This window comes from Ornithodoros turicata, chromosome 3, assembly GCF_037126465.1.
Source record: "Ornithodoros turicata isolate Travis chromosome 3, ASM3712646v1, whole genome shotgun sequence".
NCBI lineage: Eukaryota > Metazoa > Arthropoda > Arachnida > Ixodida > Argasidae > Ornithodoros > Ornithodoros turicata.
In genome coordinates, this window is record NC_088203.1 from 30565047 (window position 1) to 30578652 (window position 13606).

General features: G+C 46.6%; 2 protein-coding genes across 9 annotated transcripts in view; one reads left to right on the top strand and one right to left on the bottom strand.

Annotated features, from left to right (window-relative positions):
* The window catches only part of LOC135388372 (uncharacterized), a 123166-nt gene that overhangs the window by 104162 nt on the left and 5398 nt on the right, over window positions 1–13606 (bottom strand). The window contains exon 2 of one of the 5 annotated variants that reach the window (XR_010421338.1): window positions 765–865. The exons of 2 other annotated variants lie outside the window; for them this stretch is intronic. The gene's annotated coding sequence lies outside the window, so the exon portion shown is untranslated. Of the gene's footprint in view, window positions 1–764; window positions 866–2462; window positions 2933–11171; window positions 11378–13606 lie in introns of those variants that run through there. 2 more of the 5 variants (XR_010421341.1, XR_010421340.1) reach the window with 2 other exon arrangements.
* LOC135388367 (FERM domain-containing protein 4B-like) overlaps window positions 1–13606 on the top strand; it is a 78649-nt gene that overhangs the window by 6296 nt on the left and 58747 nt on the right. The window contains exon 1 of one of the 4 annotated variants that reach the window (XM_064617891.1): window positions 2544–2721. The exons of 1 other annotated variant lie outside the window; for it this stretch is intronic. In XM_064617891.1, the coding sequence (XP_064473961.1) occupies window positions 2677–2721 (45 nt within the window). In that variant the 5' untranslated portion in view covers window positions 2544–2676. Of the gene's footprint in view, window positions 1–2543; window positions 2722–11404; window positions 11651–13606 lie in introns of those variants that run through there. 2 more of the 4 variants (XM_064617887.1, XM_064617889.1) reach the window with 2 other exon arrangements.

Consider the following 13606-nt stretch of genomic DNA (forward strand, 5'->3'; position numbering starts at 1 on the left):
AGGCTGCACTGAAGGAGTGCGGCTTCGAAGAAATCCACCACCCAGCCTACAGTCCAGACTTGGCACCGAGTGTTCCTGTTCTCAAACTTGAAGACGGATCTCAGAGGACGGAGGATTTCAAAACGATTGTGAGGTGCAAGAGGCAGTTTAACAGCATTTTGCGGACAAAACTTCGGACTATTCTTTCAAGGGTATAAGAATGCTGGTTGAAAGGTGTCAAAAGTGCATTGAAGTTAAGGGTGACTATGTCGAAAAGTGATACACTTGTTTCGTCTCTATGACTATTAAAAGTTGGTCGGGCCGGAAACTTATGGAACCACCCTCGTATAATACGTCAATACGTGCTCGAATTACCTCGAATCGCGTGAACTACATATACTTTAGCTTGTCTTCCAAATTAGGATAAAAAATCAGCGGTGATTGTGTTCCATTTTCTCTTCGTGCTCTAATATAGTGCGCACACTGTTCTCGCAGATGTTTTGTTCGTTACGTCGTGGCACTGTTTTTCCTATCACGAAGAGAGAAACGAGCCCAGCTGTGCGTCCCTGTGGAATGTTTTTCCCATGCCAACTGCTAAGCAAATGCATGCTAGTTTGTTCGTTGCTCTACGGTCTACACCGTTATTGGTGTACAGTACGTTTTAGTGTACAACGAGTGAATATTGTTGGTTGATCTTATAACGTACGCATTGTACTGCACGCAAAATAAATTACCTTTAATAGATTACCTTATTAAAAAAGTACTGTTCGCAAGTAGGTGCGTACCTGAGAGCGCACACTGCTACTCCGAGCAATGACGCGAACCTTGACCATTTCTATTGGTGTTACGAAGCACGTGACGTCTATCAGGTCCCCTGCAACGCCACCTAGGGTAAACAAAGCCCTTAGCCGCTTAGCCAACACCACTTAGATAGAGAAAGCCAGCTCACTCGTCGATGTGACGGAACAATTAAGAGTCAGCCAATCAGGATCGTGTTTTCTACGGCCGTAGCCAATTACGAACGTTGTCAGCGGTCGTAGTCATGGAGACGAACCACCATCGTCTGCGAGTAATGACTGAACGTCCCCGCGTACTAAATGGGAAAACTTTAAAATAAAACGCAAAACGGTCCCATATCTTTCTCAAGACTGATTTTCTGGAAAGCGCGTTGCCCTTTTTGTCAACAGGTTCAAGTATACAGGTTCCAAGTTAAGTGCAATCATTTTGCGAGTTCTTGCGAGTTCAAAGAATTCGCAGAACGGGGAATTGCAGCAGTAGCCGACGAATTCTGACTTTATATGTTCACGTATCGACGGAGGGAGAGGAGGCAATAAGCAGGCCTTCTGTATCTAGGTGGCGTCGGCTTAGCCCGCATCACGACGTGTTTTCGGTGACCGTAGCTACGGAGACAAAACCGCCATGAGCCACATGGGCTGCAGCTGGTAGCCACAGAAACCCTGTCGTCGCTACACTGCCTCAGCGGCAGTATTCGTTTTCCGTATTCAGACCTTTCGTTGCTGTGATCGTAGACCGTTCACGTCGACGAACAGCTATAACTATGACCACTACTTTCAATAGTCGTTTGTATTACATCTTTCTCTTCTGCTGCCTTAACCTCAGTTGACCTCATGGACATTGTTTGTATATCCCATATACCGTGCATTCACACAAGCGGCATTCCCCGAATCAGCACCACCTGGAGACAAAGCCTAATCGCTTGAGCGACGTGACGTAACAATTAAATCACGACGTTGCTTTCAGCGAGCCACGGAAAGCCTGTGTTTCAAAATCGTCTGCGCGTTTGGCTGACATCTTGGCTGGCTGCTGTGATTGGCGGACTTTATATGTGTACGTGCGAAACCAAGTCCTGAATGGATAGATGCCCATTTCTCTTCCGTTTTCTGCACCGGTAGAGCCCCTAGCGGTACCAGTCGCTCCGGAGACCACCACGTTGACATCGGGTTAGCCTATTCTAATGTACGGAAGCTTGCGTCGCTGTGCATTTGTTTTGTTTGACAGTTTTCTAGGCAGGTGTTTAATATCCACGACTTTCCTACCAGTCTAGTTCGCATGCATGTGTCGTTTTGCGCCACTCGAAGTTCCGTGTGCGAATGCGGCATGGGTGTATCTGCGCACACCCTGTTGTGCGCTTACGCTATACTTTCGTTCCGCCCTTCAAATTCATCCGATGCCGCAACAAGGCTGTCTAAATCTGCAACAAGGAAATCTAAAACGTCAGGTAGTGGAGAGAAAAAAAGTAGATTGTGGCCGAAGAGCATGCGATTCTACAATAAAGTAACTAGCTACTGAAGCTAATTACCGCTAAAAGTTACTCTCAGCGTAATTAATTAACCACTTCTTTGTAAGTTAGTTCCCAAGATCGCGTCATGCGCAGATCAGCAAAAATCAAACGCATTAAAATGACGCGTCACTTTCTTTTTATGTTCAAAGAAGCGACGTCGTCTGCGTACGAAATTCCTCACCTGTGAGCGATACGAATCACGTGACGCATTCGTATACACCACATGGGTCTGGCAATACACGTGAAGGCCGCTCTTGGCGTGGTGCTCCGACGAACAACGCGTCGTGGGCGAACGCAGCAGAAGTGGCACGACGGCAGTCGTCTGCTGCCGTCTGTGTGTCGTCTGCAATCCATTTGCGGGCGGTGTCGGAATATGCGGCAGACTAAAAGCACACATGGGATCCGATCGACTCTACAAGGAGATTTGGAACAGATTACGGGTAAGACAGTTTGTGTTTTCCTCGCAGACGCCATTTAACCGAATGGCGCTACTTTCGGGAGGAGACCCCAGGTTGCGTTCAACGGCTAGCCGCGTTTGCAAGCAGGTGGAATGCAGGAAAATGTTTGATGTATGCGCGTGAAGCGACGCGTTGCAAAGTCGCGGCGAGCTGTCTTCTGTATGTACCAGGTGCCTGTAACTCGGGTTTGTGTAGCATTGTGAGTCAGTGTGCGTGGACGCGACTGACGCGTCACTTCGGCTTGAAGCGAGCCGCATTTCAATTAGTGAACTCGCATTGTTTTACGAGATTTACTTTGCGATGTCAGCTTGTGGTTGTCTCCAACGGAAAATGTGTTGAGAGTAGACTCATCAGCGTGCTCCCAAGCACCTATCGAGTCAGAGACAGAGAAGATGCGAGATTCTGCTTGATTCTGTTGTCAGGCGCTGTATCGAGCGTTGGGTGAAATGTGAGCAGTGTCGGTAGGCGATCCTTACAGCCCTTTCTATACTTTATAGGCCGTTTCTCGGCCAAGCATTACAAACGCTGGCATTGTGAAAAGTAACTGTTCTGAGATTGAAACTCACAAACAGACGAGGTGGCACGGCTGGCAGTTTGTCACTTTGGTCGCCAGGGTACGCCATAAGGTAGGGTTTCTGGGGTTTCCAACACACCCGTGATGTCGCTAACGACTAGACCCAGATGTTTCAGGCTGTTCGAGGTTGCCATGGCTACGTATAGGTACACATTATAGAAACTGCTGCAACGGATGCGTCTGATGTCCCTGCTGTTCTCAGTGAACTTTACTGTCATCGTCTCTGCAGTGCTCTAACCCCGGCAGGCAATAATTTTTCGTTGTACTGCGATCGGTATGGTGTGTATCGAAACCTCTGTGGAAGTGAAATGTCAGTCAGCATTTTTTTTTCCCTTCGTGTAATTGTTGTACCCAAAGAAGTGGTAGAGTCTCATCAGTTTCCCGCGTTGGAATTGGGACAAACCATTGGAATATTAAAGTATTATAACATTAAAAATTAAAACAACCAAGCGTAGTTGGTTTGTCAGTCAGTGCTATGTGCTGTTGTTCGTCTGTTTTCGTCCCCCCCCCCCCCCCCCTGGGTGTTATTGATTTTAATGTAATGTCAGACGAAACAGCACGGTACCTTTTCTTTCGGCTGAAACATCCCGAATTCCTTCTTGTAGGCAATGGCGTAGAGCACCTCAAACATTAAGGTAAATCTAATTTAAAGTTGCACGAAATGCAGGGTGCTTGGTACGTTAAGCTCGTCAATCAAATGAAGAATTGAAATCTCTGTTTCCACTTCGTCCGCAGTAATATATGAAGAAATAGAAGTCATCTACGCCGTGAATGAAGTAACTCGTATACGATAATATAGCATTGATGCAGGCGAGCTGGTTGATGAAAGCGTGTGCTATGCACTGTCACGGCCACTTGCGCGCGTCGCTTCGACGTGCGCAAGTGGCCGCAGCACTGTAAAAAGGAATCCATAATTTTACACAAAAGTGACTGCTAACTGTATTGCCGGCATAAGGTAGTTGTTGCAAAAAAATTCGTGTGGAGTGCACACTGCACAGCTTCCATGAGCGAAAAGAGAGCTACTTACATTAAAGGGATATACTAAACTCGAAAGCCCAGTCTTCTTTGTCTTCCCCTTTTCTTTTCTTCTTTGTCTTCCTTTTTTTTTCTACATCCCCCTTTGTTTCTTCTTCTTTTCTTTTCTTTCCATTTTTTTTTTGGAATAGCAAGCCGACCTCCGTCTGGCTCCCCCCCAGTCCGTAACTGCGCAACGTGCACACCAAACAGATTTTGTGCAGCATATATAGGTTACGACCGTATGGCGGGCAACAGAGTTAGCAGTCACTTGTACAGTAAAATTACGGAAATATTGCGTACCGTGTGGGCGAAGACATAAACGACATTTCCCTCTCATTTGTCCCTCTCTTTTTCTCTTACAGTGTGCACATATGTTTGTGTCACTCGTGCAATTAAAACTCTTTGCTGCTTTGAGCGGTTGTGGACTGGTTTCACCAACGCTAGTCAACTTTGAACAGAGATCAAGGGTTGCTGAAACTTTAGTTAAAGTTAACACTCAATTCTTTTTTTTTTTTACAAACGTTAGTTGGTGACGTGATGAATGTTTCAGTGACAACAACTCCCTTGAGTGAGGCAGAGTTAAGCGTTAAATTAAAGTTAAGGGACCGTTGATCTCGGTAACCGGGACTGTGTCGTGTCTTTTTTTGAGTCTTCGCCCATATAGCTCAGGCTTTTTTCGTTATGAAGTAACCCGTGTCAGCGCCTCCTTTGTTACTCTTTACTTACTCCTTTATTACTATTAGAGCAATAAAGAAGGCGCTGCCCGTGTACGTACTTTACTCGGAAGTCTTTAATCGAAATCACCGATGAAAAGCTCTTTTTGTGTAAGGATAAACCGCAGTGTGAAATAAAGTGGATTAAATGTTGGGAAGAGAATCAATGGACAAAAATATGTTCTGCCGCTCTGAACAGCCGCAACTTTGCTGTTGGGTTATTCCTGCGATGCACCTGTGCTGCTACCGTGTAGAACGCACAAATTGCACGTATCACTTCCGCAAACGTAACGCAATCTCGGTAACGGAAGGCATTTGTGAAACTTTGCACTCGAGGATGCGCATACGCAAACACTCGTTAAACGTGGGCGGACTTGGAATAATGCTGCTTGAACATCTTTAACCTTGTTTACACCGCGTCAGGCCTTCGGTATTCCCACTTTGCTGGCGTTGTACCGTTTCCCTCGCTGTAAAACCTTTATTGCCCTAAAATTCCGCGAATGTTGCGATTTGGAAAATTTGTGAATTTTAAGGGCTCGCGAAAATGTCTAACAAGACTTGACACTTGAAAAACCATGCTAAAATTGCAAACTGCTGTTTCTTCCCAGCCAGTTGTGCTGTTAAGACCAGTTCTGCAGCTAAAGGATGTGGAAAGTCACTTTGATTAGATGTGCCGAGGGCGATATCTTACCTATCAGGACGGCCAATTAAACGATGAATTTTGGCACCTGATTTTTTTAGTCCGCGTTAGCGCCGCGATGCAACCGTGGCTATGAGCGGCGTACAGGCATAGACAGATGGTGAGAGGACAGCAGCAAGGAGTAGAAGGGAGGGGTTTTATTATGCGTCCTGGACCGACTTCAAGGGGAACTACGCCCACATTCGTTTGAAAAGTTCGTCGTAAAACGCAGGTAAAACATTAGACAGCACAAGCGGTTGGTTAGGACTCGAACCCACTACCTCCGCCTTCAGCACAGCCTTGGCTACCACCAACGAACGGATGTTTTTAAACGCTCGACCATGCACTGGTGCACCTGAATTCGCGAAATTTAGTGGCCGCGAATGCGTTTAGGTACCCTGTGCAAGGTTCGCGAAAAACTAAGGTGGTGAAAATAAAGGGTTTTACGGCGGACGTTTTTTTGGGAATAAATGGTACGCGACGATGTTGTTCAAAGAGCAAACAAACATTCAATTCTTTCACGAGAAGACGTTCAGGACGAATGTCGGCACAGTTCCCCTAAAGTCGGCCCAGGACGCGCATATACTAACCCCTCTCCTTCCCTCCCTCTATCTGCCCACGTTTGTACGCCGGTCATAGCCACGGTTTCTGCGCGGCGCTAATACGGGTCTAAAAAAAAATCTCCCGAGCTGCACTTCAAGAACCAGGCCTTATACACAGTGTTGCATTTTTACGATGAGGACCTCGATGAGGGAAAATGTGAATTTTGATAAGCAACGAGGACGACTCACCATACGCGGTTGGTAAATTATTACGGCTGCTCCAAATGTCACGATAGGAGCATGATTGATCGCCCTTCTGTCGATGTATCAAAGGCGTCATATATCACTGTCTGCATACACCGACACTTCACATTTCGTATCGCTGGGGGAAGAGGGCCAAGCGGGCTTTTCTTTTCGACTTTAGCTTTGTGAAATTATTTGAATCGTGACGATAGAGTCACTGGCGGAGCTGCGCGTTAATTAATTACGAGGAATTAAATTACCGCGATTAATTAAATGTAGCGCGTAAAGCGATTGCGTACTCTATACAGAACTAAAGTCCCCTCGGGCCCGGAAGATCCTCCCCTTTACTCGATAAGCAGCGCGTGCACAGTGTGAACGTGCTATTTCCTTGCGTATGTACGTGCTGCACATGCTACAACGAAACCTCTGCTCTCACGACGACAGTGTAATAAACGGCCCAAGAAATGGATTACGTACTTGCAGATTTCAAACACAAGGACTATTTGTATACATCGTGGAGCTGGTAACCTCAGTGTCGTGTGTGGTTGATATATCCATCATTGTGTCCCGATGTTCAAAGGAGACAAACAATGGCGACGCTGCCCTTCAGTTGCGGACGGAAGCCGTGAATACGTATTTCACTGGTTTTGCACGAAACGCAGCTGAAAAGCTATAGACCAAGTCTGTTGGAACATGATGGAAAGTAATTGTTCTGTTCTGAAGCTAGAACATAGAAACAGACAAAAACAACACGACAGACGTGGAGTGCAAATCCCGACGCTGTCTGGCTTTTTCGATGACTGCCATATTTCGATGTTTACCGAGTCTGACCTTCTGGGTGTACCTCGAAAATGCAAACACCGAACTTGGACTAACCTAACCTAGAAATAAACGAGCAACAGGCTGTTCCGTCGTGTCCGGGCCCTGCTAAGCCTAACAACCGCTGAAATGGGGTCCATTCATTCGCTAAAACGACAGACATCGAAAACCCGTGAATTTGAGTGGTTAAATAGTGATGTAGGATATTTAAACACGGCACGTCATCTTACGAAGTAATCGAGCATTCTATTTGTTTCGAGACCGCGGGAATATCGAGGCCCTCCCGTCCTTCTGTATAGTGTCCTCATTCGTATGGGTAACGTCCCATCCAGGACTCTGCCGTTCCATAAGATAATCGGTAGAACTCGCTAGACTCGTGTTGGGATCCTCATCGAATGGTGTATGTGACATAAATCAGAATTAATCAATCAACTTATTTCCTTCGAAAAATCCGGGGGCGTTGCGTAGGAGGAGCCGAGTGACGAGCAAAAATGAAAGCAAATAAACAAGATACGCGCACAGTTCAGCTATATAAACATATACGATGGAAACTATGGAAACATACGAGTAGACGCACACGCACACGTATACACACATACATAAAAAGACTGCGATGAGATAGGGCTGATGATAGCCGAGCAGAAAAACGCCAAAGGTCGATAGAAATTAGACGGTAATGTACGACATGGTACCGCGAATGCAATAATTCGAGGGAAATTTGTTCCGCTCGATGTTGTTTCAGGAAAGAGCGAATTCGAGAGGGAACGGGTGTTATTATTATTTTTTGATTGGGCGTTAGCGCCGCGAAGCAATTGTGACTAAGAGCGCTGTACAGATGTGGACGGATGGAGAGAGGACATAGCAGGAAGGAATGGGGGACAGAGGGGTTAGTGTGCGTCCTGGGCCGACTTCAGGGGGAACTGTGCCGATATTCGTCTGGAAAGTCTTTGGAAAGCCAAGGGAAAACCTCGGACAGCACACTCGGTGGTAGGATTCGAACCCACCACCTCCCAGTGTTCAGCACGGCTTTTACATTTAAAAGAGGAACCGCTTTGAATTCATCTGAGATGGCCGCGTGAAATGGTTTTTTAACATCCAGACCAGGGCTTCTTCAAAGATATACGCCGAAGGAAGCGAAATATTCATAATAAATGATTTCTTCCGTATTTGATCTACTGTAGCCGGAATGATCAAGTACTCCTTGAAAGCAGTAAGCAGTTTTTTGTTTCTTTTTTTTCTTTCATTTGTGGGCACAGCTTTCAATCGGATGGCAAGAAACGTATTGCGGCAGAGCTTCACGCCCATTCGTTGTGAATCGGTTGCTGGAATAGCCTGCTGATCAATGAGCTGTGCCGCGTTCGGATGCTTGTATGCGCCATGTAAGGGTGTCATTACACGTGAGTATTCGAATGTGCGGTTAAAATCCCAGATGTTCGAGATCAAAACTTAAGTATGAAGAATGGCGTAATGACAGTGGTGAGACGCCTTTGCCATTTTAACTGTGGCATTTCGGGATAGCCCCTTCGAGCGCGCCAGCGAAAGCTTTGCGACAAATGTATACTACAATAATTCACAAACTTACATCCGCAGCAGCTCTAAGCAGAAGTGTTTGCCGCATCGCTCACTGTCAGCTTGCAGACGACGTGAAGGAGAAAGCGTCGTCTGCTTTGCGATTCGAAGTTTGTGGACGTGTCACGAAGCCCCAGTATCGAAAAGCGCGTATCGTGCATCACGAAGTCTGCGACGAAACATACTTCGTGTTACACTTCTTTCGAAATGTTCTCGCGTATGCTAGAACGGGTTGTTCTGGAGGGGTACACAATACTTAGGGTGTGCGCAATTCATATAATATTTGAACTTGTACCGTGATAGCTCCGACCACTGTAACTTCCACTCGTTTGATACGTGGTTGTCGAGCGTACAGTCTTGATGAAGCAAAGCATGAATCAGACTTGTACGTATCTTGAGCATACACTCAAGATGCAGGTGAGCGGTCCAGGAGGAATAAAATAACACTATAGTTTTAAAACCAGCTGAAACGACAGTTCCTTCAAGTCGCGCTTACCTCGACGTACTAGTATTAGTTAACTTTTTGACTATAATTACTGCCACACAACAGCGATTTCTCCAGAAATTAACCTCTGGTGGGGCTGCAGAGCTTCCAAAGACGGTGGTGGGGCTGCATGTGTATGGGTGTGCTGTCGTACTATTGGTAGCCGAGCTGCATTGAGTAACCTCAGAAATTTGAAAGGGGAATTGGTGTAGGAATATCCCTGGCGCACTACATTTACTGACGCTTTTGCTGCTTTTGCGCCATCTGCAAGTTGCACGACGTGCCTATGGTGCACGCGCTGAGCGAAAAAATAGACGCACTGAAACAAAATTTCAAATCCGCAACAACAGCGAGGCAAGCAAATGGATGCCGACCACAGCCGTCGTCCCGTTCGAGACAGGCTTGTCATCGGGTTTCTCTCTGCTTGGGCATGTTCTTCACTTTGCTCTTTCGTACTATGGCCCAAGAGGAAGGAACCTGATCGCCCGAAAAGACCTCCTTTCCTGGTGACATGCATGTGTCTACGTACCTTCCGACGGTTACGGTACCGCGAAAGGGGATATGCCTCGTTTCCTGGCTCTGGTTCGGTAATGCGATATAGGACCGTGCGATCGAAATGGGCAGTCTCTGACGGGATAGACACGCTGCAATATGTTTACATCAGACGGAGCTAGACTTACTCCAATATAATTATCAGTCAAGTACGATGAACACACCCGTGATAAATGACGTTAGCAACGTGTCCCTCAGTTTGAAGAAAAGGCAACTCTAAGGGATGAACGGCGGCAAGACAAGACCAGCAATTTTTTAGCCTCGTCTGGCGCTGTTCGTTCTGAGTATTTGTCTTTTCCACAAGTTCGAGGGTACGTTGCCAGGACGCTTGCATGTATTACTTTCATATTCAGCCTAATAAATTCGTCGGATTGTTTATTATGAGGTTAAGGGGAGGTTAGCCTAGAGTGGGATGGCTGGTGCTTTTCTACCATGTCAGCTGAGCTACGCCCCCACCTGACTCAAGTTTTGCGTGGAACGCGACGCATCAACGGAGGAGGACTGTCGCTCGCATGTTCATTGCATCTCCATTAGCCCAATTTTACATATTTTATACATAATCATCATCAGTTTCGGGCTGCAAGCATTGTAGCCCTTAGTATTCTAACATCTACTGGCTTTTGCTGGGTGTCGCTTGGAGAAGGTCTACGGGAAGTTTCTTTTAAAATAGGAAGTGTCTAGAGGTCCGTCGAACGGACTCGTTTACTTACTTCACTTCGGTAGTCATGTTTACCTCGATCAAAACATTGGGTTGGCCTTAGAGGGGACACATTCATGACGTATCCGCGACGCGGTGCGTGAGCCTCGTCTGTGTGGCTCTCGTTTCATCATACCTCGCTAGTCCATTGCCGTCATCAAGATAAACTCAACCAAATAGCGCCAATCGGAGATCGAGGTAAACGTGGGAGCATTACCGAAGTAAAATAATTATAAAATAATAAAAAGCGATCACTACCGTTTGGTGTATCACAACCAGTGTAGTTTCTGCCCAATCATCATCATCAGAGAGGGAAGGGGGGGGGGGGGGGCGACATGCCCTGCAGGTTGTTTGTACAGAGTTTGTACGGTGAGGGAGGGGGTTGGGGTGCTTCACGTCTACCCTGCCCAGGGCGCAAACGCGCCTCGCGACGGCTCTGATCATCATCACTTCCAATGTAATTTGTCACCATCACAAACGTGGTGTACGGTACGGCAAATAGATTGGAATGATAAGAAAATGTGGTGGAATAATTGCTCTCACATTCGCGTTGCTCTGGAATCTGCCCTGTGTCTGTATTGAGGATGCGGAAGAAATGGTTCCGTCCCAGCCAAACGACCGCGTATCCAAGTGTACAGGTAGAGTTATAGGTGGTGTTTTCGTCCCTTATGACTCAAGCTCTTCAGAGGCGCAAACACGCCCGTTTTACTTTGTTAACGCTGACGCGGTGCCAAGGCGGCGAGGACTGAGGTTCGCGCTTTGCCGCTGCGCGCGTTGTTGCTACTACCTCGCTGGGCGCGCGGACGTTTTCCTTATCAGTGAGTGGTCCTCGGATTCCATCGCCGTCAGCGGGTCACGTGACAACACTTTTACTATCTCCGCGGTAGTCTCGCATTCGTAATGCTCCTATGGCACCGGTGGTAGTGTGTGACACTCCGTGCTGCTGCTGCTTCGGTTGTTTCCAGTGTAGATCGAGCCGTGGGCATGACAACAACATGAGGGTCTTCCGAAGATTGGCGTGGGTAATGTGTATGTTTTGCAATCGTTATCTCGCAAGTGTTGTTCATTGTTGTGCTAGGCGTGTCAGAGGTGGCAACGACCTTTGTTGCGGCGGAAACGGGCCGTAAAAAAACGTATTTTTGTCACGAAGTACGTTGACTTGCGTGGCTTTGGTGGTGTCGACTTGAGGATATTCAACAACCGTGCTTGACGGACCTCGTATGGGAATTTGTTGGTGAATGGAAATTAGCGGCCCGTTTCTGATCACAGTTTCATTATTCGCCGCAATTTTGTGCGGGCGCGTGCTCACTAGTCGAAATTGTCTGGCGGACGACATCCATTTGCTAGTGAGAAGGTTGTCCCACATCACAGCGGCGAACTTCAGGGTGCTCTTTTTCGTGGAACTCTCGCAGGCAAGGGATAAGGTGCGGCGTGTTTAGGGCTCCGTTTTCATGCAGGCACACTCAAGCGAGCATCGCGGAGATGACCAATATTTCCAACGTGAATCACACGAATGTCGTCTGCTTCCGCTATATACCAGGAGATGACGTTCGCTCCACGCGATTGGCTGTGTTCGTGTCACGTGCCCTCTCTTGAATGTGGGCGCGAAAGTTAAAGGAAGGTTACAAGGATTTGCAAGCATTGCGTTATTGTTTGGTATTCGCTGCTTTCGTTCCTGCTCTTCTTCTTTTTCCTCTTTTACCTCTTTTTCCTCTTTTACCTCTTTTTCGATTATCTTTTTTTTTTTCCTCTTGAGATCGATTTTATACTCGTGTACCAAGTCAACGTAAACGGTTTCGTTGTTCCGTTGCTTCCCAAGCAGCACAGTGTACTGAAAATTCGCCTCGAGAGCGTACTGTATAGGTGGCGGAGTTAGTGTAGTCGTCTCCAATGCAAACATCGGCAGTGTGAATAGTTCTCATCATCCGAAGTAATTTCATCTAAGTAGTGTGTCAGTTCTAGGCTAGGTGGCGCAAACTACCGCCCGCTCCAAAGGGAAAAGCATTGGTATCAATCCGATGGGGATCCGGCGCAGGCTTTTCTACGCGGGTATCGCAGAGTTTCGGGATGTAATGCTGCTGTCAGTCCCTCACATATTGCGGGTGTGTTGACATCCGCTAGACCGCTACTAAGAACGCTGATGTGGTGTGAAAGTTTACAATAAGTGCTGCACATGCGGAATGTTCAAGTTGTGAAAAGAAAATCTCCTGTGTGCGTTCAAAAGGAAACACTGCCTTGCCACTCGTTTGTTGCAAGCGACATTTTGCTGTTGTTTACTCGAATACTTATTCGTCGCGCATATAGCTGTTTTTTTTCCTCTAACTTTTTATCTTAGATCGAGACAAAAAGGAGCGAAAAAAACAAAAAAAAAAAACCCTCAACATTCCAGTCTAATGGGCTATATGACTGGACAATCTTGTACAAGTGTGCAAGAACACAACATAAGGGCAGAATAGCCCAATAAGTATTGAAATCCTTCGCTCTAATTTTTTCGTCGTGTAACAGCGGTGGTTATTCAAGTCGTGCGATCTAGGAGAGGTTTGATTTGTCTCCTGTGCAGGCACTGGTTACACGGTGCAGAAATATATTACGAGATGATCACACCTGTGTGGATGGAATTACGGTAACTGTATTTGTGGTACTACTGGCCAGGCACTAACTACGTACATAAAAACTAAGTTTTTGGTTCCAGCGGCAGGTGTATTGTGAAACACGCCGTTGCACACTTGCCTCATACCCCACAAAACACACCTGTCTTACAAAGAAGGTTCGGGGATGGCGATATCGCCTTACCTTGAATGTGTGTGTTCCAGTGATGACGTACGTGAAAGACAATACGGTCAGATGAAATGATGTGAGAACTTGAAATTCACACATTTGAAAACACCCATGTTATACGTATATTCCACGCGTTCTATATATTCATACATTCGATACAACTTGTGTTTAGTGCGAGTAGAATATCATAACTGGACATT